A 26,381-nucleotide genomic window follows, 5' to 3' on the forward strand; every position below is an offset into this window, starting at 1 on the left:
TACGATCTCTTTTAAAGAGTATAGCAAAGTGACTTGAACATACAAAGCTTAGCCTTTTGCAATTTGAGAAGGAAATTAATTCCACACTGGCTTCTTCTGTGTCACAGCTGGAGCAGTTTTATTTTTCCCAGACTGCCGACTTTCATCTTCAGGGGTGCTCTGGAGCGACTTTTGTCTCACAACTTGTCAGTTAATTCAAACAGCAGAAAATCTTTAAAGTATAACGAGAGGAGTAAGGTGGTGTCTCTCTTCAATAAACTGATAGGTGAGGAGGGGTGGGTCTTCATCAATGTTGTCACTGTCACTCAAGGGAGTCGCGATTTTATGGGAAGCAACTACTTTGTGATATGTTTATACTTAACTGTTGATCGCTTACTGCCTTTTTACTGAATTGCCTAGGTGGTGTACAGTATATGATAAGTTTTGGGTGTCTTAGCTGGAGCATGTTATAGAAGACTTGTGTAATAATAAGTTGAAATAATATATAGTTGGTGTCTGATAACAGTGAAAGCAGCAGCAGCACCACCGTGTAGCCTGATCTCATTAGCTCTTAGACGCTATGAGAAGCTGGGCCTAATCAATACTAGTATGAGAGATCTTCGAGGAAAATCAAGGTACTGCTTCAACTGGTGGTGGTCAACCAGTAAGTGGCGCTCTTTCCTCTTGACCAGACTTTCTAACACAATCCCACTGTGCTGACTGGAGACACTGTGCAGTGGAAGGTGCTGTCCTTTGGTTCCAATGTTAAGCTGAGGTCCTGACTACTTAATCATTAAAGATCTCCATGGCACTGTACGTAAGGAGCAGGAGTGTTAACCCTAGTTTGCTCTGGAATTGTACAATCTGGCCTTCAACTAATATAATTGTTTTTATTTACTGGACTCACTTGTCTACCTTTTTGTTATGTCTTATAGTACGAAAGGGTTATCATGTGTTACTTACAGTAGGTGGGTGATGCAGTTCAGTGCTAAATGTATCACCGTTCTCTACGTGAAACGCTTTAGAATTCTTTGGGCTGAAAAGCACTACATGAATGTAGGGAATTCTTATCCAGTTACCATCACCAGCAGTGGCACTGTCAAAGAACCAAAAAACCATGATCCAGTGAGCCCCCTGGGTGGATGCAAACACAATCTCTATGTGTGCAGCCACAGACATACAGTACATTTACATTGAGGCCATATCACAGGTATCATATCACAGCTAGTTTGTACAGACAGAAACCCTACAGCAAAAGAGAGGGGGAATCTTGCTTTTGTGCACTGCTATTATCCTATTCTACTGTTAACAGGCTTTATTAAATGAAGTGTAGAGAGCAATGCAAAAGTGTACCGAAGAATATCTTCCTGCTATTTGCCTGTTGCATGTTGAAAGGTCTTGGGCAGCAAAGGTAAGTATGCTGAAATCAAAAGGGTTTTTTTTTACCCATTATTCTCTTTTGATGTGCATGTGCACATTGATGTGTCTTGTGCATATCTTAGTTCAAAACAAAATAAACATCTTGGTATGAGCCTTCCCAAGGCAATTTGAATATTTATTTCAAAAATGCTAAAAGTTGTGATGAGTCCAGCTTTGTTAATGAAACTACATCACGAGCTATAGAATATTATGAAAAGATGTTCTGTGTATATTTACCGTCAAGCAAAAAAAAAGATGTTTTTGGTTGTGGTTGTCTCGGATTAGTTCATTTGCATTTATTGTATCTATTAAAACTGGACGGCAACAGCTGAAAAATATTCTGCTTGAATAACAACAGATGTATCTCAGAAGTTAGTAAATCAAAAGTTAAAATACAGTTACCCAAATGGTTCAACAACTCAATAAGGACAAATGTAAGGGAAAAGAGAGCACTTCATAAAATGATTCAAAACAACGGGGTACAGTTCAAGTATATGCACAATGTATTGCAAACATGGGTAAAAAAGAATATTAGGCCAAGAGAGAAATTGAAAAGGAGGCTAAAATAAAGAGAATGAAGTACTACCTGTACTGTAACAGCAAAAGAACAGTACAGAATGAAGTAAATACTGTATATTTATGACAAACCGGGAAACCGTCTAGACATTGTTTTGAGCCCGGGCACTTTAATTCAGGTCCTGGAGGGCCAGTGAGTCCGCAGGTTTTCTAGGTCTCTTTAAAGCGCTGTTTCCTAAAGAGGGCTGATCCAGTTAAACCAGTAACGAACTGGTTTTCCTCGTTAAGAGCTGAGCTCAAACGGAAACCTGCAGGTACACTGGCCCTCCAGGACCAGGACTGGACAGCCAGCAGACACACCAGCCTCCAGTACCAGGACTGGACAGCCTGCAGACACACCAGCCCTCCAGGACCAGGACTGGACAGCCTGCAGACACATCAGCCTCCAGTACCAGGACTGGACAGCCTGCAGACACAGCAGCCTCCAGGACCAGGACTGGACAGCCTGCAGACACACCGGCCCTCCAGGACCAGGACTGGACAGCCTGCAGACACACCGGCCCTCCAGGACCAGGACTGGACAGCCTGCAGACACACCGGCCCTCCAGGACCAGGACTGGACAGCCTGCAGACACATCAGCCTCCAGTACCAGGACTGGACAGCCTGCAGACACACCAGCCCTCCAGGACCAGGACTGGACTGCCTGAAGACACACCGGCCCTCCAGAACCAGGACTGGACTGCCTGAAGACACACCGGCCCTCCAGAACCAGGACTGGACTGCCTGCAGACACACCGGCCCTCCAGAACCAGGACTGGACAGCCAGCAGACACACTGGCCTTCTGTTAGAGAAACCAAGGACCATTGCTATGAGGCAGCATAACTAGTCACCACACTGCCAAATTACTGAATTCAGTTGTGTTACACAGTGCATGGTTTTAAAATGTGCGACACGGATATCAGTGCAGTCATTCTGATGTCTGGCTTAGCGCCAGGCCATGGAACTGACAGGCTGACTGTTCGGTCTCACTACTGAAACTATTGAGTCTGAACTCTGATAACCAGCTTGCACTTCAACTAGACTGAGCATGCCATGGCATTACTTATCTCCACTTCAGACTCAACAGACTGAAGCCGGATTTCCATCAGCATGACCTGTTCTCTGATAGAAGTTACAGGTGACTTAAAATCTAAGGTTTTAGTGCCACCGAACGTGTTTGCAATTTGATCATCAGAGCTTGAAACCTGCAATAACCCGTGTAGTCAAAATGGAAGTCCAGTCCAGCCACATCGTCATGAAAACGAATATACAGTAATTTAGTTACGCCGTTAACAACGGTAATGGACTATGGACTATTATTTTGCTCTCAGACCGTCCCCGGTGTAACAGGGCTCAGCGGCACTGAACGTTACGTAGTGACGTCACCCCTCGAATCCTTCACGACCGGGTAGAATTGTCCGAGAGCAGCGGACCCGGTCCTGGTCGCGTAGCGGAATTTGCCGTTGTCTAGGGAACGTGGCGTGTACTCGAAACCGGCAGGTGCAGAGTCTGTGGCTGATGTTAATGACTGCGCTGCGATGCTTGCCTTACTCTTAGAAGCGGACATCAGCCTGCCAGAAAGACTGGCTGGCTTTATTATAACTATTAATAGGTTTATTCCATGCTGAAAAAAAAGAAGAAAGGGAACACAACGTTTCGGCCGTGGAGCCTTCTTCACCTTCGGCTCCACGGCCGAAACGTTGTGTTCTCTTTCTTCTTCTTTTTCAGCATGGAATAAACCTATTACTTGTTCCTTTGCAGCCTACGCATGCTGACGCAGCTACCCCCCTGAACTACTTTATTATAACTATTGCTTGCAGGTGACCGCGGTAAAAAAAACAAAAACATGACACCAGTTTCGTGGCCTTTCTCAGTCGGCGTCTGCACTGGAGCCTAAGCATCACGATCGAGTTAGATCCCTTTCGTGGTGAAGCAATCCCACCCTCAGTTGTCAAGTTTTATGGAGTTCTACTATAGCTCAGCACACAGGTCTTGTAATTGAATCTTAATGAAGTTACTTAATTGGTACAGTAGCTACTGTAGATCCACCTACTGCTCACCTGGGCTGACGTCTGTGCTTTTCCTCTGTTTTTAGGGAGGTTAAATCTTTGAGTCAAAAGGTGTACAATCATGTTGTTAGGGAGTTATCTTAAAGGCTATTCACGCTAAATAAAACACCCATCTATTGCCTTGTTGGTTCTTGAATTTACCCTTAGAAATGTTGCTCATTCCAGGCGACGGCAGCGATTTTATACAACTGTTTTTAAAAACTCCGAGACGCGTAAAAGGCGAATTTTTATTACGCACAGTACGGTGTTGTAACCTTAAAACTTCCTTCACTTTGTACGTTGTGCAGAACAATAAACTTTGAGCTTTCACCGACGTCATTACACACAGTGTCAATACATTCTATAGGTAAGTTTATGACGAAAGGACAATTGTACAATACTGACGTCTAACAGAAGCTTGCGAAGAGCAGGTTAGCAAGTCAATATAAACACACAAAAAATATTTTAAATTCATACCGACTCTAAAGCTATTCAATCTCTTGCCAGAATTTGCAAATATTCATGTTTTTTTTTTCTTATTTTTCTTGACGCACACGTACTCTCTCTTTTTTTTTCATTGCTGAAGACGTAAAACCATACAACAAAACGAGGTTCTTAACTTCTAATTTGCGGGCACTGGCTTTTATCTCCTGAGGACCTGTGGCTTTCATATCTCCGAGTAGAAGCAGCGACTCGAAAAGTCGTTGTCAGAAAGAGAAAGCGGAATCTTGATGGTGTTACTAATGAACGGTTGTGTTTGCGCAGTCACACAGGGAGAGAGAAGCACACACAAGCCGACGCATTGTGAACCAACAATTTTCTTCTTCCTAATTAAAACCCTGGACACTTAAACGGAACAAAGCAGTTTGGCTCCGCCTTTATTTTTCTAGCAATGCAAAAAAAAAAGAGGGTTTTGTTGAACCGCGGTGCCATCCCTTTAAAATCGAGAACTACACAAGATAAAAGCAGCCAGTGGCGACCAGCCCTGTCTCTTTAAATTGGTGTTAAAGCCGATTAAAGCAGATTTCACTCGTGATTCTGTTTTACCGTCTGTTCGGTGGATGCTAATATACAGTAAATATATGTAATATTCCCTGTTGCGTTTAGCTTCGACCTTCTTTTAATTCCAGTTTGTTTCCTTCACTCTTATCTGTGGGTTTGGCTTAATTGTGCCTATTTTGTCAACGAAGCAGTCATGGATTGGTCCCGTTACTCCTCCGGATAGATCCTCGCCTGGGCTGATTTGGATATGGCTTGTGGCGCGGCTCTCTCCCGCAAACTTTTCCGTGCGCCTTGGTGAGCTTGGGGTTCTCTTGCACGTCAATGCGCCCCTTTTCACCCTTCTCGCTCCGACGACGGGGGAAAGTTGAAGGCTATGGTGTCGAGGGAACGGCGCTTTTAATCGGGGTGGAAAATGCAGAAGACGGTACGATACAATGAAGGGCACGCTTTATACCTCTCCGTGGTTGCGCGCAAAGAGGGGACCAAGCGCGGCTACCTCAGCAAGAAGACGGCGGAGAACAGTCGGTGGCACGAAAAGTATTTCGCTCTCTACCAAAATGTCCTCTTTTACTTCGAGAACGAGCAGAGCGCCAGACCTGCTGGGATCTATTTGTTAGAGGGATGCACGTGCGAGAGGGTGCCTGCGCCGAAAATGTCCGCGGCGGGCAAGGAAACTCTGGACAAACAGGTAAGTTATATAACTCGGGGAATGTCCACGCAGATGTACTTTCCAAACCATTCTGTGGCGTGAGGCACGCCTGGCCGTTGTTAGCGCATCTGGGCACTGTCCAGAGGACTCCAGAGAAGGGGATATCTGCAGGGGGAGATCCGTCAGCACCTCCGTTACCAGATTGACAGCCGCGCAAATTCTGAAGTCTAGCTCGCTGTTATTTGCGGCAAACGGCTTTATCGGCGTTAAGTGTGTTCGCATCGCACTTAACGTCGCTCGGTTTCGGGAGTTTTGTCATTTGGCCGGTTCAAAGTTGCGACTGTGCTCCTCGGTTAAAATCGCCAAAAGTCTACCGATCGCCCAAGAGGGCGACTTGCTTTTCACTTAACACCATTGGCGCTGCGTGTGGTACCGCACCTATCTCGCAATCGGAGTTAACAGGTGACGTTTATGACAAATCCTCAAGCCCGTTTAACTCGCATTTCAGTCCTGTGTAGTTTACAGTAAGGCGCATTGATTTTGGCCAGCTGTTGATTGAGACAGTTTACTCAACTGAACCGAGATGTACCGTGCAGATAATTGCAAGCTTGACATTTTAACTACATCTTCATTAATAATATGTATTTAAAGCATCCCGCACTCAAAGGTTTTGCTAATTAGGTATTTAGTGGAGACGCAAAGGGCTTGTGATTCCAATTTAAAAGGTGGACTTTTTTTTTTTGTAAAATCAGCCTCGAAAGCTCTGAACACTATACTGTACTTAGCGACAACATCCTGAAGATTAACACGTATTTCTCTTCTCTGTGATAATACTGCGTATGACTTTGAGTTACTTGTAAGGTAACCTGAAGCTCTTATGGACGGACTTTCTGCAACCAAACTCGCCTTCAGAAATGAGAAATGCGGGGCTGCTCGATGTCTGCTGGGCGCCTGAAGAGGCTCAGCCCTGGTACACACACGTCGAAGACTGAACGCAGTGAATATCGCCCTCTCGTCACAAAATACAACCCGGCTAATCGCTGTTTAGGGGGTCAGTGTCCTCTATGTGGCAGTATGTTTTCCTCAGAAAAGACGTGTTTTATGGGACAGACCTTTTCTTTCCTTCGGTGTTAAGTTTTGTGCAATATTACATAAAAGCCCAGTACAACACACATTGTATCGTACCGGGGGGGAAATGCAGTACTTAACAGGTACGATTTTTTTTTTTACAATATTAATTTATTTTTAATACATTGTTGCACCGTACCTGTGCCACTTTATCGTGTCTTCAACAGTACAGCCACGTTGGGCACTGCATGTGAACGCACCAACATTTTGCAAATCAACACCCAGGTTCTTCCCTGAATCTTCAGTGGAAACAGTTATTTACGCACAGTACAAAAATATGACTTCACGAAAGATAATATCTGGTTTTTAACGCAGTCGACCCTCTCGTTACAATCAGGTTTCTTTTCTCTGCTGGGCGTGTGTCCGGGCTCCACCGAAGCGCGCACTGAAGTTCGGAGCAAACCTGTTGACACCCGCAGCGCTCAGTTCCTCGACACCGCGGGGAGGCGAGCTCTTCTGAGAGGCGGGTTCCGTCTTCTGTCGTGTTATCGTTTTGGAAGCACTTTTGTTTGTCGATCGATGATTAAAATACGTTCAGGTTAAACGTGCTCAATCTAGCGCTACAAAACCGTTCGTTTTCACAACTTTTTAAATAAACTTGGGGGAAGCTAAGCCGCTTTTAGGAAGGCGTCAAGTAGAATTTCAGTTAAGATTCTTGGTTTGGCTTTTAAATCTCAGCCGTGTGCAACACTTGAAATATAGAGCAGAACAGTTGAGACACAAAACAACAAATTGTTCGGTCTTTTCTCTGTCACGTGTGAAGTGATGTATAATAAACTTTACCATACACCCCTACTGAGGATCTTCTGTCGTCTCTTGATCCTTCAGTGATTTAACTAAACCGTTAAGTAATGTTTAACATTATGGGCTGCTTTAAAATGATAGATTTTAAAAAAACAAAAAATGAAAAATAAAAACAACCATTTTTACACATTTATCGATAATGTCAGCTAAGTTGTCACTAATGATGACATAAGTTAATTAACTTTTGCTTACAGTATGCCACTTACTGCTCCTACCTGTCAGTATTACTTAAACATTGATATTTCTCCATTATATCAATGTTTTAACAGGCTGGTATATAGATGGAATCTTATTTCTAATGGATCATTAAAAACCTGCTTTTTTGGATTAATTTACATTTATAATAACTTTTACAGACTGAGTACACAACCAAAACTGGGGCATTTTCCTGCATCAATTTCAAATTCCCCCCAAATAAGACCCCCAAGTCTTACACAGCTGTCTTGTTCTGGCCCTGAGCAGAGATGTCTAAGGCCAATTGAGTTTGAATCTGAAAACCATTACTGTTCATAATGGTTAATAATTGGGATTGCTGCAGGTAAATACAATCCTGTATGCTATTGATTTGATGATTCAATCATCTGGAATACGTATAAATATTAAATAGAATCAATGTCTGCTCATATGGAAGGCCAGAAGGCACAAGTGTGATTTTAAATCGCCCCAGCAGTCATTTTGCAAGTAGTGCTACCAGTTTTCATTTTACAGCCAGTCTGCAGTCACAAGAAGAAGCATTAGCTTACCTCCCGGAAGCCTTGTGCTTCATGGTTACTGAGAAAATCCTTACCCGTGTCTCATTAGCTCACTAGCATCTGTACTGCTCTGTTCTTTCTGGATAATTAGTGTTGTGATGTAACTTCAAAGCTAGGGTTGCACACCACTTCATCTGCAACCTATAGTTCTTGAACAGAGAAGTTATTCTTTAATCCCAATATTTAGTTACAGTGCCTTGCAAAATAATTCCTGAACATTTGTTAGATACACAACCTATTTCACACATTTCAAAACAGATAAACAGGGATAGGTAAAACAAATAATGCAATGACATTTTTCATCCGTATAAGTATTCAGACTCTTTGCTGTGGTAAACCTAAATTAATTTACCTTACCATTAGCTGAATGAGCTGCACATTTAGATGAGTGGCCTTTGTGAGTAGTAATAGTGGTTCATATGATTGCATAATACAGTATATGTTGCATAAAGCACAGACCTGGAGAAGGGGATAAACACATTTCAACACATCGCCGTGAGCCTGGTGAAGTCAGTCATTAAGAAGTGGAAGGCACTGCCTAAATCACGCTGTCCTTTCCAGCTGAGCAACCAGGCAACAGGGACACTGCTGGAGATGTCACCATGAGGCCAGCAGCTAATTACAGAGCCCAGTGGCTGAGATGGGAGAAATGTCTGTGGATCAACAGTATCCTCGCCATTCCCCCAACGGGGGTTGTATGTAACTGAAAAAAAATTATTATATCTCGGATCCCATATGGTGCTTGCAACAAAGCACGTACAGTAAATGGTGCTGCAAACATGTCAGCGTTTTGTGGTCAGATAGTACCTTTTTGATCTGGATGCAAACTGTTACAAAAGACTTATGGCTGTAAGTCTTGCTGCCAGAGGTACATCACTTCTACCAAATATTGAATTTACAGGTCTCACAATTCCACAATCACAATATTTCATTTTTTGATGCTTCCTTTTTGCTGTCATTTATTATTCTTTTTGCCCTAGAAATCTTCAGTATGAGTGTCCAGGTCTTGTAGTGTATGCAGCATTTTGTCATTTTACAAAATTAAGTACAAGTAAATGACATTATTGAATGCAGAGGTGGGTTGTAGGAAATGCATAGGGACAACATGAAGCTCAGAATATAACACACATTACAGAATCTGTGGGCCCTATGTGTGCAGCAGGCAACTGCAATTTGTGTGAAAGTCTTTCCAGCTCTAGTCAGCAGTTATTTCAGCCTGCAACTCACACTGGCAGCCCACTGAAGTGAAGCAGGTGTGAGCTTGGCCAGTACTTCCTGGGAAGAACTAAGGTTGCTGCTGGAAGAGGTGTTAATGGGGCCCGAAGGGGGCGCTCACCTTGCGGTCTATGTGGGTCCTAAAGCCCCAGTATAGTGACGGGGACACTATACTAAACAGGCGCTGTCCTTTGGATAAGATGTTAAACTGAGGTCCTGACTCTCTGTGGTCATTAAAAACCAGGGCGTTTCTGGAAAAGAGAAGGGGTGTTACCCCGGTGTCCTGGCCAAAATTTCCCCCTGGTCTTTACCACCCATGGCCTCCTTATAATCCCCCTCTCTGAACTGGCTTCATCACTGTGATCTCCTCCCCACTGAGAGCTGCTGTGTGGGGAGCGTTCTGGCGCACTATGGCTGCCGTCACATCATCCAGGTGGGGCTGCACATTGGTGGTGGTGGAGGGGATCCTCATTACCTGTGAAGAGCTCTGAGTGGAGTGTCCAGAAAAGCGCTATATAAGTGTGAGGAATTATTATTTCCAACACTGTGCATTAATTTAGGTAGAATGAGGCAGGGCTGAAGTAAGAGCTGTCTCTGTTCATGTTTGTTAATGCTCTGATGAAACAATTTTCATTGCATGAGTGATTTGCCTCTGGTTGTATAATGTGAAAGCCTTTAGACATTATGCATGGATGTAAACATAGTGTTATGAGCTTTAATAAGATCTGGAGCTTGCAGAGAAAGCAGAAATTACACCCACCACTGTTGGGCAATGGGCACCTTTTAATGAGAAGAAAACTAGACTTACTGTGGGCCAGGTCAGGTGGGTTGGTTAAACAAAATTAATCTATTCCAATCTAAACCTTTTTTGAAGGTGGTAGGGAGTAGTGAAATGTAAGATCACTAAAATAATTTGAAATCAAAGCTTTGATTCATACGTTTAATTGTACAGTGCTTAACTGATATGGTAAATTATGTAACTTAGCATAGAAAGACTTTTGTTTCAAGCAGAGAACTGGAAGATTAGAAGTGAGAGTTGAACACAGATAGAAATGATTTTCCCTACTAGGCGTGCAAGTAAAAAAATCCTATAAGGTTCATTGCTCTCATTTCCGAAAGATTAAGCAGACAAAAAAATGGAGCCCCAGCAAATTAAAATCAGTCTTCGGGAACCTTTTTTCAGTCATGCAGGTCCTGCAGAATGAACTTTTGTTAGATTTCTCATCCAACAGTCCTTCAGAGCTAAAAGCTTTGTCAGACTATAACAAGCCCTCCTTTAGAGGTTAGCCTGGATCTCCTGTGCAGATCAGATGCTATGATTAAGAACCCAAGGACTGTCATCTTTTATTTCAGCTGCATTGAATTGGTGGCACAGTTGTTAACATTGCTAATAGCCTGGGTCTCCATTCTGGACCTGAGGTTGTATATTCTCCCTGTGGGTGCGTGGGTTTTCGCCTGGTGCTGTGGTTTTCTCCCACAGCCCAAAGATGAACAGGTACTGTAGGTTAATAAGCTTCTGGGAAAGTCTGTCTGTGTGTGGCTTGTAATGGACTGGTGTCCTATCCAGGGCACATCTCATCTTGTGGCCTGTACTTGCTGGGATAGGCACCTGCTTCCCTGTGGTCCTGAACTGGATTAAGCAGTGAGACCATGGATGGTTGAATTAGTAGAAGGAAAATGTTCAGACCAGTCTGATGGTCAAATCTTCCAATAGCATGTATCTTCGCACACGATCTTGGCAGGCTACAGTGAGAGACGATCAGTCAGATACGTGGCTAAACAAAATGGGTCTCGTAATAAAAGAAAATTATAAATTACAAACTTACAAGGTTTGAGCATGGATGTGTTGCCAGGCAGGATCAGACTGCAGGTGACTTGCAGTGCAGTGATTACAAAGCAGGTCGAGAGCGAGGGCCAATTTGACATTGTAGAGTGTGAAGAGAGGGTTACTATTGTCTTTTAACCATACATATTATATACAGTAGTGTAGTACATCATGTGATGGTACGAGGGTGGGCTTTGTTGTATGCAGCTCTGGGTATTTGTGCCCGAAAAGCTGGCTTACCTGTGCACTGGAGAGGTTTCAAAAGACAGCAGGTGAGGAGTGGGCTCTTGGGGGATGTTATGAAACAGGAAAATGTATAATGTTTAATGATCATTTGCATAAGAAGTTGGTATATGTTAATAACATTGTTAAAATGTTTGAACAATGCACAGTGGTAAAATGGAAAAAAAACATATACAGTATTGGCTTCACTCCATGTGCAGTGTAAAACAGCAGAGTAATCAAGGTGATAATCACACATTTACATTACGCTGGTAGAAAAAACATCAGAGTAATAAAACAGTTCTATGATGTACTGTATAAAGAAAATTACATGGCAAAAATAGTGTCACGACCAAACAAATATTAATGCCATTACATGCCTGAACTCTGCAAACAATTAAATAGCTTGTATAACAAGCCCCCCATTGTGCAGAGACCCTTTGTGTAAATTGTTGTAAGCTGTCTCAGGGTTTCTTGTGAGCCAAGTGAAATCTGTGACCAACAGGGGAAGTGATTTGATAGGCAGGCATCAAGCAAGCTGTAAAGTTACATAGAAAGACTGAACCGGTTACACAACACTGAGAGGATGTATGAGATCCTAGCTGGAACTACAGTAAGAGCCGTTACTGAGGAGCACAAGTGAACAAGCAAGTGTTTCAACTAAGTGAAACATCTTTAGAGTGGGGAATCCACAGTACTGTACTTACATTGGAACATAGGGAAGGTTACAGACAAGAGGAGGTGTGACAAACTTAACCTCATGGCCTTTGTCGGCATCAGCAGTCAAACACAAGCCAGAGAAGGGTAAACTGGGTAATTTGTTTGAATCTGAGAACAGGAGGTGCTTACACAAAGAGTTGTGGGAGTGTGGAACCCATTTACACATCCTTGTTGTTGAAGCCAATACCCAGGTTTTGTTCATTATTATTATCATCTGGATAAGGCCAGTGGATCATTTAGGTACCACCTACCAAATTGATTAAATGGGCTGAATGACTTACTCTCATTTGTATCCTTTATGTTTAGTCCGTTTGGTCCATCTTGCTTATTTGGGTGCTAGTACTGTACCGTATCAAATAATTCTATTCATAACTTTTATTTAAAGAATACCATGGGTGAATTATTGTAATAAACCCAAGGATAAAGAAAAAGACAAAAAGTACAATAAAAAGTAAATGGGGGGAAAAAACAAGAGCGTACAGGTTCATACAGACCGAATGTACAGTAGGTCAGTCAGGCATAGGCCCTAGCAAAGAGATGAGTTTTGAGTTTAGATTCGAGGAGAGTTGGAGGAGGGGCGTTCCATAACACTGGAGCAGCGACAGAAAAAATATGGTCACCAAAAGTCCGGGATTCATTCCCAGGTACAGTGATCAAAGGGCCAGCCTCACCTGAGCGGAGCCTAAACAGAGGGAGTAGAAACATGGAGGAGTCCACAGATGTAAGATGGAGCCAGATTATTATTATTATTAGAGCCTTAAAAGTCAGTAACAAGATCTTATATTGAAAATGTGCCTAGATAGGCAGCCAACATAGAGACATAAGTGCAGGGCTGTTGTCTTGAATGTTCCCAAACTTAATTTTCCACTTGTGTCCCCAGACCTTGAAGAAGTCTTGAAGAGCTAACTTGGTCTTCTTCCTTTCAGTGTCGATTCTTCCTTTTCATCGCACGATCTTCTCTGCTTCAGGGCAATGATGCAGAAGATTGCTAACGGTAAAGGAAACAGGTGTTTGTCGGCATTTTAAAGCAAACCAGTGGGACATCAGCAATGCACAATTTTAGCGTTTCCTTTAATTTCCTCAAGCGGCTGCTCGCTTATCCGCGCAGTGAATGTTCTTCTGACTCATCAACATTAAATTGCATCCTAACACCTCGACCAAGTATGTAACAGCACCAGACAGGATCAAATCCTCACCACATTAATGAGTGAATAAACCTCGCAAATTGCCTTAAACAAATACCCCAGACAAGTCAGTGATCGAAACAGAAGACTGTCGGGTTCTGGTGAAATTCCATTATATGCAAAGAATGGAAGCCTGTCTCTCGCTGCCATTACCATCCCATTAGTGTAATCTTGTTACCCCTCGTTAAAAAGGGGATCTTGTTACACCTGTGTGAACTGTCAGACTGCGTTGTTCGTGTTCAGTTTATGGAATGGAAATCTCTGAGCCAAGTGCGGCGTTTTCTGTTTGCTGCACCTGCCCAAGTACAGTATTTAATAAGAGAGGGAATCGAATTAAAATCACATTCATTTGCCCCACAGTACGTGGTCTTGGGTGATGCGTGCTGAAGATGCTGGCAGTGTGTTTCTGGCTGTTCCCCTCCTCGCCTGGCGAGTACAGTCAGTTCCCGACACCAAAAGACGACCCTGCCGTTCTCTCTGAAGGGATTTTCAGTGCAGCCCTGTGCAAGTCCCTGACTGCAGCCAACAGCCTTCCTGCTCAGTCACACACCCACAGCCACCCACACACCAGCTCAGACACTCTGCACAAACAGCAAAATCAACCCTGCGTGATCCTCTGTTTTCAGGCGCAGAATATGCAGTGATAATGAGAAAACTGTTCTGCGCCATGAAGTAATTCAGAAAACTTCTTAATGATCGAAAGGGCACGGGTACACTGCATGTTCACAGAGACAGTAATTCCTTTGAAATACAAAGGGTAGTGTTTTAAAAACCAAATCTTTACCAGCGTGGAATGTACAGTATGTTAATGCAGCATCTTTGGCCCTTGCGCATTGATTTTTGTCTTTCTGGTGAAACAATCTCACACGTTCCACAGGGGGATGGTTACTCGTCTCTGTTGTTTCATCAACATCATCAGCAACAGGATGATGTTTATCAGATCATGCTGGATTTTGCATCTGCAGAACAAAACGGATTGAGATTCGGCGCAGCGCTACGGAAGCCTAGAGAACAAAATCAAGGGGGTCCTTCTGACGTGACGTCTTAGTTCCTAGACAAATTGAAAAGGAGAGATCGAACTGTGAAGAGTTTCTTGCACGGTCGCTGTGTTGCATTTTGCAACAGTGGTTTAGCTTGGCGATGAGTGTACTCAGTGCTGCTCCAGAACCACACAAAGAGAGATTAGCGCTCAAGGCAAATCCCCAGGAGCAACAGCCCACAGACAGCAGTAATCCCAGAAAAGGGAACAGCAGCATGCCTTTCAAAGGGTCAGCGCCTTGTCACCAGCTCTTACACATGGAGCAACAAGCCAGCGAGCCCAGACAATCCAACAAGTTAAATTCAGCATTAGAATAATTAATAATTAATAATAATTGCTTACACTTATATAGCGCTTTTCTGGACACTCCACTCAGAGGTCTTTACAGGTAATGGGGACCCCTTCCACCACCACCAGTGTGCAGCCCCACCTGGATGATGCGACGGCAGCCATAGTGCGCCAGAACGCTCCCCACACACCAGCTCTCAGTGGGGAGGAGAGCAGAGTGATGAAGCCAGTTCAGAGATGGGGATGATGAGGAGGCCATGATTGGTAAGGGCCAATGGGAAATTGGGCCAGGACGCCAGGGTTACACCCCTACTCTTTTCGAGAAACGCCCTGGGATTTTTAATGACCACAGAGAGTCAGGACCTCAGTGCCATATGGCTGCATCAGCAGCCATGTCACCCTGTCACCCTTTTACGTCTCATCCAAAGGACGGCGCCTTTTTACAGTATAGTGTCCCCATCACTATACTGGGGCATTAGGACCCACACAGAGCACAGGGTGAGCGCCCCCTGCTGGCCCCACTAACACCTCTTCCAGCAGCAACCTTAGTTTTTCCCAGGAGGTCTCCCCTCCAGGTACTGACCAGGCTCACACCTGCTGAGCTTCAGTGGGCTGCCAGTGGTGAGTTGCAGGGTGACATGGCTGCTGATGCAGCCATATGGCACTTGTCCCGCGGTGTCCCCCTTTCAGCACACACAGAAGATCGGCCTGTCATCCGGGGGTCTGCATCACCAGCGCTTAAGTGCCAGGCTGCCAGAGCGTGGTCAACGTTCCAGCGCACTACTCCATTTTAAAGAATCGAGAAATTGATATTTTTTTTACAGAATACAGTGAGAAACGGGGCGCCAGATTTCAGAATTCTTTTCCCAACGTGGAGGTTAATAATGTTCCTTAAATGAAGCAAATTCATTCAAATGTTAAAAAGCTTTCGGCAGCAAAAGCAGGAATTCTGCTCCACAAAAGAGGAGTGTTTCTAAAATTATATTCAGCATTCGTGTTTCTGCACATTTGATTTATGGGCTGGTTAGGTACTGTAGTGTGGTATTCTTGCTGATGTACTGCTGTATGCAACACTTTGCACTTATTGAAAAACAGAACATGCTTTTCCGCAGATAAGGAGGGTCTTCCTTCTGTCATATCCAGTCCAGTTCAATGAATGAGTTTTTCTGTTTTCCAAAAAACGTTTTCAAGAGCAGTGACATATCTTGTCCAAAACAGCTTTTTTTTCCCCACAGAAAAAAACACAGATTCAAAACTGCTGTAGTTGCCGTTGCCAAGGTGCTGTGAGGTTCAGTTTCCTCATAAAACAGGTTACACTGTGGCTGTAGAATCTCTTTTTGCCATTCTTTTTACATTTCTTATCTTCATTATTTTTGAAGTGACGGTCATTTCTCACCCATTTTGCGTCTCCGGGTTATGGGACTCGTCATTCACACCAGCCCAGAAGGGATGAGGATGTCCAGACTTTGCTCTGGAAGTGCACTGTTGAATGTTGGCTTCTTAAATGTACCTTACGGCCCCTGATTTGAGGACAACTTGCCCAGCTTGTAGGGGGCAGGTTAGCACCCCTTCAAACGTGCACTTGTTTGACCTGTTTGTAAGGGGCCACCTTCACAGAGCTTTGCGCGTTCGGCTCTGGACTGCCAAGCCTCTTGCCAGGGATAAACATTTTTGGGGATTCTGCACTTGTCGCGTATCTGTTGCGACCATGTTGGAGAAGTGTAGATTTTGAGAAGGCGGCCAGTCACAGCTGACTGCTTATGGCGGTGGTCATAGGCTGTAAAATAAGCATCGCAAAGCCCTGTTGGTACAGCACAGAGAAGAGCACGCAGATTGCCAGGCCTTCTGAAATCCCAGTGGCCATGGATAGAGCCTCTGCCTCCATCTGAAAATCCGAAGCACAGCCCAAGGACGCCTGGGTAGCACTCCTCATTGGAGAGGTTCTGGGACAGATCAGCAACCAACTGAGCAAGAGACTAACAGCCTCGTTTGTGCTTCCAACCTCCTGATTTGTTTCTCATTTCTCCCCTTCAGAATACTTTTTCTCTGTAAGTAGCTTGCATGGCAGACAGCCTAAGCAACAATAGCAGCACAGAGACATGGAATGCCTGCCTGGACTGTAGGTGTGTAACATCTACTGAATTGAATAACACAAAAGGTGAGAATGACACCTGGCACCGTTGCACTGTTATTAACAATTTCCCCATGGCTTTTAATAAAGGGCACTCCATGAGCAAAGCAGTAGTAAAGATATCTTTAGTGTTTCATTGGGAAATAAGAACAGCAGTACGATTTAGTATTCATAAGTTATGGCTTTAGTGAGTACTTCAGTTGGTTAAAACGATTCTCAATTTTTCGTAGCAGTACTAATGGCAGTGTTTTAAGAAATTAAAATAGGCCACTCACAACTACAAAGATAATGGTGGCATACAAAGTAGAGCTGTTGATATTCACTTATTTTTTGTGAGCAACTTTTTGTTCATTCCAACCTCATGAACAGACAGTTTTTGCTTGCCATTTGAGTTGAACATGACAGAATAAGTACAAACCGTACAATTTAGAAACAAAATCTCAGCCAATTAGTGCTCTTGTTGTATTGTACTACAGTGTATATGGCCGTTTCTTGAGAATAATTTGCAAGTGAGCTGTTTTTGTCAATAGCACATAAGCAGCACATTAATAAAGAATAGTGGGATACATCTTTACTGAAAAATAATTTCTCAAAGAGCTGATGTATAAAGCATATGCATGAAAAAATTTCCTTGTATGTGTTTAGTGGGATTTTTACTGTAAATGTGAGGCTGACATCATTGTCTAATTGTCCTTGTGAAAAACAGTTTGTGCCTGTGTCTGCGCTGGTTTTGAAGCATAATCAAAATCTGTATAAAACACATGTACAATGGCAGCCCCGAGAGCACAGAGCATCACGAAACATCAAACCCTAACACATTCACACACAACGGCTACGGTCTCGAGTGCTTTTATTTTTGGACTGGATAAATGAAGCACGTCCGTTTGATTCAACAGAAGTATGCTTGTTCTCTGAACGTTACATAATTACTTCCTTTGTGCTGAAAAACTGCGTACTGGTTGTTTAGGAAAGAGAAGGTTTGCATTGTTTCTTGATGAAAGTGAGGCTCTTTGAAATACTAATGTGATTCTTTGAACTTGAAAAGAAAATCATTTTAGTGTAACCATATTATTCCCAAGTTTCCTGTTGTATTTATAATATTTTTATATATTGTTAACATTATTCACTACAATATTGGCATCAAAGGTATACCTCTTTCTAACATGAAAAGGAATAGATTGATGCCTACATTGTGATCTGGAAATGTTTCCACAACTGGAGTCAAAGTCAAGCCAGTGGGTTTCCTCATCGTAACCAGTGAACCATGAACCAGGGGGCACAAGTAGAAACTATGTAGAAGTACATTTCAAACTGTACTGAGAGCAGGAGGTACTTCTTTACTCAATGGGTTGTGGGTGGATAGAACAAGTTACCCTGCTGAGTAGTTAATAATAATAATTTTGCATACACTTATATAGGGCTTTTCTGGAAACTCCACTCAAAGATCTTTATACAGTAGGTAATGTGGACTTCCCACCACCACCACCACCAGTGTGCAGCCCCACCTGGATAATGCGCCAGTACTTTCCCCACACACCAGCTCTCAGTGGGGAGGAGAACAGAGTGATGAAGCCAGTTCAGAGATGGGGATTATTAGGAGGCCATGATTGGTAAGGGCCAATGGGAAATTTGGCCAGGATGCCGGGGTGACACCCCTACTCTTTTCGAGAGACGCCTTGGGATTTTTAATGACCACAGAGAGTCAGGACCTCAGTTTTACATCTCATCTGACGGACTGTGCCTTTTTACAGTACAGTGTCCTTGTCACTATACTGGGCCATTAGAACCCACACAGACCGCAGGGTGAGCGCTCCCTGCTGGCCCCACTAACACCTCTTCCAGGAGCAATCTTAGCTTTCCCTGGAAGTCTTATCCAGCTACTGACCAGGCTCCCACCTGCTGAGCTTCAGTGGGCTGCCAGTTGTTAGCTGCAGGGTGATAAGGCTGGGCATTGCACCAAATGGCCTTTTCCTGTTTTGTCATGTACACGTTCCAAAATTCTTTTATTGTCCCGATGCAAGAGGAAGCTGATTAGCGCCACAGAGAAAAAAAAATGTTTTGCATTTAACGAGATACTTTTGTTTTTCAATGAGATAGTGCTGCCAACACATCACCAGCAACAAGACTCCATAAATGTATTCCCCATATCTCTTCACATTCATGTCTGTGCAAACTGACACAGAAATACTCACTTCCTGCATTTTACTGTGTAATTCCAGACTTAAATGTATTTTATGTGAACATAGGCTAAAAGCTTTTGAGTTTTTTTTGCTTGAAGATTCAATGATAAACAGACAGTAGGTATAAATCTTACTGTTAAGTCATTATTGATGTATTCTGTGTAATTTTTAGAGAGTAGGTAAAAACCTGTGTGTAGTACATGTTTCTGCAGTTTGCCATTAAAAATAAAATATGTTTGTAAAGCTGTGTCATTTCTGCTTTTCACAGAAATGGGGAAACGATGCGTTTAACCCAGGCATGCTCAATGACAGGGTGTTCTACTGCGCTTATACGAAAGTACATGTGTTTCTTAAGATTAATTCATTTGCACAAAGAGGAGGGTGATGATATTCATCTATTAAAGACTTTGCTACTTTGTGTGGTACAATAATATTGCATATATATTGCAAGATAATTTGTGTAAACTCAAAATTATCTCTTTTAAATGCAAATAATATTTTTTTCCCTGCTAAGAGTCTTCTGAGTTTTCACTAATGGTGCTAGCCTGGAATGGTTTTAAAAATAGTAAAACTGTTACAGAAATGTATTTTCTTTTAAGAGCATGTGGTATCAGCTACTGTATTAGTTTGTTTTTTAAATATTTTATTTGAGTCACTCTGCTCTGAACAAGAACAATTTAGTCTTGTATTTTCATGTTAAAAATTCACAAGTATAGAAGTTTCCTCTATTGTCTCAGTTTAAAAAGTATATGGCAGAGCAAATTTCTGTGCTTTTAATCCCATTGCTCTTTTGCTTGTCTGAGGTATTGTTGGTCTCTGATCACATGTACATAATAGAATGAGCAATTGTGAATTTGAAGACAGATCTTGTCTGACTACAATAGCCCCAGATATAGTCAGAAGAGTAACACGATCAACTTTCCATTCATTATTGTTCAAAAAAGAAAACAGAAAGTTCAATGGAAAAATTTTAACTTTCAGAGTCTGAACAGATCACATGAGGGAGTGATGGATTTGAAATCTTGAGGGTTTTTGTCTCTAACAAGCGTCCTAAAAAACAAATGGTATGCCTGTGAAGGAAAATTGAATCATGCTGAAATGTTAAATGTTAGTGATAGCAGGCTCATATTAATGAGCAGGCTCAAGAAATGATCCTAAACCTGAGTTTAGCTCGTTCAGGGCCACAAGCCCATGCACTGCGTTCTGGCTGTCCCTCATATGGGCCACACCTGCACCCTGTGTTCTGGTCCCTGCTCTTTTCCTGGTTCGGTGATTGACTTATATTGTCTGGTAAGTGCATACAGCCGATACCCAGCCCGCTAATGATTGGAATCCGGCACTTCATGGCTGACAGCTCTGGTCAGACGTCTTTGTATGGGCAAACACTTCAGGGAAAGTACTGTATGGCTCTTCCAGGATGCCTGACGGCATCGCTATGTGAGTGAAGGGCAGTAATATGACTCTTTACAAATTCCAAAAGATTAAAAAATAATCACAAAACTGTGGACAATACATTGTGCACAGGAAATGAAATACTCATACGAATGGGATTGGTGTTTAACTACAGTACAAATGCCTTGCTGCATACTGCACAGTTTTCTGATCGGCACTGTGGCCTTTGAAAAAACACTTATTTCCTGAATAAGTTGTTTAGATTGTGTTTTGGAAATATTTGTGGAGCATGAATCTGAGCTCAGATCCCTACGTTATGCGGTTTTTATAGAACATGTTTGCATAACATCTGTTTAGGATCGACAGAAATGAATCTTGATAACCTTCGGACCAGATGGTTTTGCATCGAAATTCCAAATTACATGTAATCCCCAGAAGTGTGGGCAGAAACGCCAGGTGTTAGCCTTGTCATCATTGTAAATGAAAATTTGTTCTCAGTTGACTTATCCAGTTAACAGAGGATTAAATAAAATTAAACAATGCAACATCATACTATTCTGCTGATACACAATGATGCTAATCTGTTCCATTAACCTTCTCACACAGCAATGCTGTGTGTGTGAACCATATTACTGAAACAGACAGGGGAAGTGCTATATAAATGTCTAAATTATAAGGCATGTGTGTGAGGAGAGGGTGTTGGTAGCTTTCAGTTCTGCCTTTTGACCTTTATTCCACCTGTTTCTGGCCTTGCTAACAATCACAAACGTGCAGTCACTGCATTACAGGAAGGGATAAGGTATAAGGAAAAGGAGCATCCATGTGTACAAATGAAGAATTGGTTTAAATAGTCTGTGTTTTCTTTCAGTGATACGAACATGTGGATTTAATTTGGGGGAAATCAGAAAACGCCATGTGCTGTAATTTTCCTGTTGACTGACTTTTGTGAATCGTGATGATTTGGTTTATTAGCTCTAATACGAAAAAGCCTGTAACTTATCTGCCAGTTAAGAAATACGGTTCTATGGCAAAAGCTTGACAAATCAAACGCCATGTTTAGAAGCACAAATTCTGAACATTGCAAGTGCCTTGATCTGGTGTGGGTCTCTGCAGTATGAAAGAACAGAGTCTCTGTTTTGACCTTCAGTTATTAAAACCGTTTCCATGTTAGCTCTGACCTACTTTTGTTATTTTAATACTTCTGCTCTGTTCCTGATAATATGTAATAATATTTTTCACAGGGAATGTGGATATAATAAACACGGATTAGCTTAAAGCCACGAGGCAGATTTGTAGTCTTGTTTTGTAGTGGAAAAGCTGAGGTCAACGTAGGAAGCAGTAACAAAGATGAAAGCTTAAATCTTTCGTGCTTCATACTGAGATTTTGGGAATGAGCAACAAATTCCCCTAATTAAGCTTTTGATTGAACGTAAAATCATTCGGCATTTCGTGTCTGTTTGTAGTGAAATATCTCATTATCAATAAAGTGGTTGTTCAATGGGCTGGACTGGTATCATGTTATTTGATAGTATGTACAGTACATCTCAGCAAGTCTAATTTACATAAATAATGTCTGAATTGCTTAACACATTAGTTCATTTTACAACTTTTTTTCCATATGCAGGAATACATCTGGGAATGTTTGTCCTGCCTTGTTTTAATGCAAACATAACTGATTACAGTCTTCTAGATTTTCTTTAAATGGACGTGGCTGTATGCACTGTTTTGTGTCAGGACATCATTTCTACCACCTTAAACACTTTGTACAGAACCCGACAGAATTTGTGGTCTCTCTGGTATGATGTTTAGAGCCACGGATCTAACAATCACTCCCAGGAAAGGAATGAAAATAAATTTCCTATTATTGCGCAGTGCCAGCAGCTTATTCAAAACTGTGCAGATAAAATATTCTAAATATTTCTATGCCAAACATTTGCAGTTGTGGAGAGAAGATGCGTAATGTTAGCACTTCTGACCGATGTCGGAGGTGATTTATACAGTGTCTTTAACAAAGGAAAAGTTTTGTTTTGTCAGCTTCATACACCATTAAGAAAAATCCTATATACGTCTTATTACAAAAATTAATTAGGTTAATTGACTCGACAGGATGGAACAGAACCCAGTAGACACTAAGGCCTCCAGAATGAACTTCAGACCCCTGTGAATATGATGGATATCAGTTTTTAAAAGATGGGATCATTTTTGTGTTATACTCTCCAGGTTAGTCTCACCCTGCGGTCTGTGTGGGTCCTAATGCCCCAGTATAGTGTTGGGGACACTATACTGTAAACAAGCGCCGTCTTTCCGATGAGACGTAAAACTGAGGTCCTGACTCTCTGTGGTCATTAAAAAAAAATCCCAGGGCGTTTCTCGAAAAGAGTAGGGGTGTAACCCCGGCGACCTGGGCAAATTTCCCATTGGCCCTTACCAATCATGGCCTCCTAATAATCCCCCTCTATGAATTGGCTACATTACTTTGTTCTCCTCCCCCCCCCCCTCCTCCCGACGGCAGGCGGAGCGACGCGCTGGTTGGAGTATTTCTCGGTTGCAATTCACGGCAATGTCAGCTCAAAGATTTGGTTCAAACCACCAAATGGAGATGGGCGTGCCGACAAGCGGACCCTGCTGATGCAGGATTAACGCTAGGATGAGAGAGATACTCTCCAGGTTAGTAACTGCAGATTAGCCACTCAACGTGCAGCAACAGATACAGGCTTTATGTGGATTGATCTACCTCGGAGAGCTACTACAGTTGCCTAAATGCCAGCTGACCTCCACCAAATGTAAGAATGGTGGGTGTGTTTTTTTTTCTGGGAGGGGTTTGTGAGAGGGGTTGTTTTTGTGCTTGGGACTGTATCCTCAGCAAAGGAAGGAGAGTAGTTGTGGCTTCTGAGGTCGGGCAATGTAAAGATTTTTCAAAATCAATTTGGAAGTGATGTCCCCCCCCCAATGAATAAAGCATGTCAGGGATCTGTGAGGATCATTCGCGGTGGTATGAAATGACCCTGCTTGGAAAGTGTTCGGTACCTGCAGTGACAGACTCTAGATAGTTTGCTAGTTGCTTTGACAAAGGCTTGTTGCTAGGGAACCCCAGAAGGGTCCCAGACCTGGAGAGCAAACAGCTGAGATGCTAACGCCGCAGAGAGAACGAGAGCCCGTTCCCCAGCGATTCCTGTTCTCCACTGACGCACCTAGCTGAAGCCCCCAGCCCCAGAGCCGCTGTGAAATTTGGGCCTCTTCCTGTTGAGGAATCCTGGGCTCTGTTGGTTAATGATTTGGCTCATGTTTGGATCACAGGGTTCAGGACTCTTTCCAAGCCTTTACTGGCTGATACTTGACAGTATGCATCCAAAACCTATAATTGTCTAACTGTGAATCACATATTTTATTGTATTTATTACAAGAAATTATTTTCCCTCATCCATTAGAGAGTCCTAGCAGCTTTTATAGCAGTGGTTATCAGTACTGTTACTTTCTTGTTCAGGATCAGAATCTACAGCTGACTTAGGGCTGGAAAGTAGTCGTCTTACATTCTGCCCTTTGGTAGATATGCTTCTTGTCTGGTTTGAGCTTAGAGCTTAAAAAGGTAAGACCGTGAACACCAACGATGAGGGGATATCAGAAAATGACTTTGAGACAAATAGAGGTTCATTTCACAGTGAAAGATAACGAGGAATGAGAACAATAATAATATTTTAAGAATGTAAGAGCATTTACAGTACAAAGAAAAGGAGGCAATTAGGCTCATCCAGCCTGTTTGATAGCCAGCTCATCCAAGGATGTCATCCAGACATTTCCTGAAAGGAACCAAGGTATCGGCGTCAACAAATGAGTAGATTGTTCCGGACCCCTACAACCATTTGTGTAAAGTAGTGTCACTATGCTCAGTTTTAAGTGCACTTCACTATCTTTTCCACTTGTGCGCACTGATTCATGTTCTACTGTTCATTCTGAAGAAATCTCCTGGGTTAGCTCTGAGGACTTTGAATACCTGAAACCAGTTCCCTCATAGTTTTAAACATTGAAGACTTAGAAATGTTCATTCTGTTCAGTCTGTCAATCCCTTTCCCTGTACGTTTTGTTAAACGCCTGCTACCTGTACTCTTTTATGGGCATCTTTATCAAAAGCCTTTTGAAAATCTTAGTAGACAGTACTAAATTATATGCTCAGTGTGTGTCTATTACTGCTGTTATTTGTTCAAAGAAGTCTTACATTGACAAAACCCTGTTGATTATTTCTTATGATATTATTTCCATATACAGTATGTGATCTTATTCCCACTGCCTGTGTAGTCTTTTTTTAGGAGTGTCGCAGGGTAGACAGCTGTAATAAAAAAAAACCTGCACATACTGTACACAAGGAAGGTTTCACAGCCAAAATGCTGTTTATTCATCTTTCATATTCTTATAATAAATGGTTTTCTGTGCTTTAAACAATTTGGCATTGTTTCCTGTTTTTTAATACTTTGCTAAGAATATTTTTCCACTACAGTGCAAATTCATACTAGTCCTACATATACTGTATATTGTAGGAATTGTGTACTGTACTGCCTACAAATACGCTTTACTTTTGAAGCTAATATGTGAGCAAGCTACTTTCTTCTGCTGTTTAGAAGCTAAAGGACGGAATAGAGCAAGTCTGACTAAATGAGGCCTGCATGTTGTTTACGACGAAAGCGCTGCAGCTTGACTTGGATGAAGAAGCGTCTTTATGACCTCTGACTGAATTGAGTTAAAATTCCTCAGATAGAACAGAACCTGCAGAAGCTTCCAAAGCGGAAAGTGAAAAAAATTCTGAGTTCTGCGCTTTCCTTCTGGTATCTATTACATACTGTAGGACATATGTAATGTATCTAGAAAGGAAATGGACATCTGAGTTTTTATCTACTCTTTTAAATGACGTGCAACTCAACGGCATTTCCCAAACCTTCTCTTTGTGTGCAGACTCTTGGTCACTGTACATCACTCAACTCTCCTCAACTTAGAATACGTTGTAGAAACCCGAATCTGGCCCGGGGTCCTGACCTGACTTGAGAGAATTTTTAAACAGACACCTGCTGTAATGTTGTAATTCTCAGGAATAGCTGAAACATAGGATAACATCATCAGGAATAGCTACTGGACCATAAGGGAATGGTCACTCTTAAACCCCCATTCATGGCCATAACATGGCTGGACTCTGACTATAAAACTGTAACACAGAGGGCAACTGGGGGCTGTTACGCCCTGACGAGCTCCAGCACCGCCGCATGAGCTCCACCAATTACCAGTGCGCATTCCACACATGCTGGAGACTCATTGGGGCCATCCTCTACGAGATCAGGCCGGGCCTATCAGGCCAATTAGGGAACCTCGCACAGTATTCTGGGAAAAACTGAGGTTGCTGCTGGAAGAGGTGTTAGTGGGGCCAGCAGGGGGCGCTCACCTTGCGGTCCATGTGGGTCCTAATGCCCCAGTATAGTGACGGGGACACTATACTGTAAACAGGCGCCGTCCTTCGGATGAGACGTAAAACCGAGGTCCTGACTCTCTGTGGTCATTAAAAATCCCAGGGCGTTTCTCGAAAAGAGTAGGGGTGTAACCCCGGCGTCCTGGCCAAATTTCCCATTATCCCTTACCAATCATGGCCTCCTTATCATCTCCATCTATGAATTGGCTACATTACTCTGCTCTCCTCCCCACTGAGAGCTGGTGTGTGGGGAGCGTTCTGGCACACTATGGCTGCCGTCGCATCATCCAGGTGGGGCTGCACACTGGTGGTGGTGGAGGGGAGTCCCCATTACCTGTAAAGCGCTTTGAGTGGAGTGTCCAGAAAAGCGCTATATAAGTGTAAGCAATTATAATAAT

General features: G+C 42.8%; 1 protein-coding gene across 7 annotated transcripts in view; it reads left to right on the forward strand.

Annotated features, from left to right (window-relative positions):
- Nucleotides 1-4,525: 4,525 nt before the first annotated feature.
- Nucleotides 4,526-26,381, forward strand: part of LOC148673783 (ras-specific guanine nucleotide-releasing factor 2) — a 106,974-nt gene continuing 85,118 nt past the window's right edge. For 2 of the 7 annotated variants that reach the window (XM_088630609.1, XM_088630610.1), the window contains exon 1: nt 4,527-5,693. In XM_088630609.1, the coding sequence (XP_088486735.1) occupies nt 5,418-5,693 (276 nt within the window). In that variant the 5' untranslated portion in view covers nt 4,527-5,417. Of the gene's footprint in view, nt 5,694-26,381 lie in introns of all 7 variants that reach the window. The other 5 variants (XM_088630611.1, XM_088630612.1, XM_088630613.1 and 2 more) reach the window with 4 other exon arrangements.

Source organism: Lepisosteus platostomus, chromosome 4, assembly GCF_059453375.1.
Source record: "Lepisosteus platostomus isolate fLepPlt1 chromosome 4, fLepPlt1.hap1, whole genome shotgun sequence".
Taxonomy (NCBI): domain Eukaryota; kingdom Metazoa; phylum Chordata; class Actinopteri; order Semionotiformes; family Lepisosteidae; genus Lepisosteus; species Lepisosteus platostomus.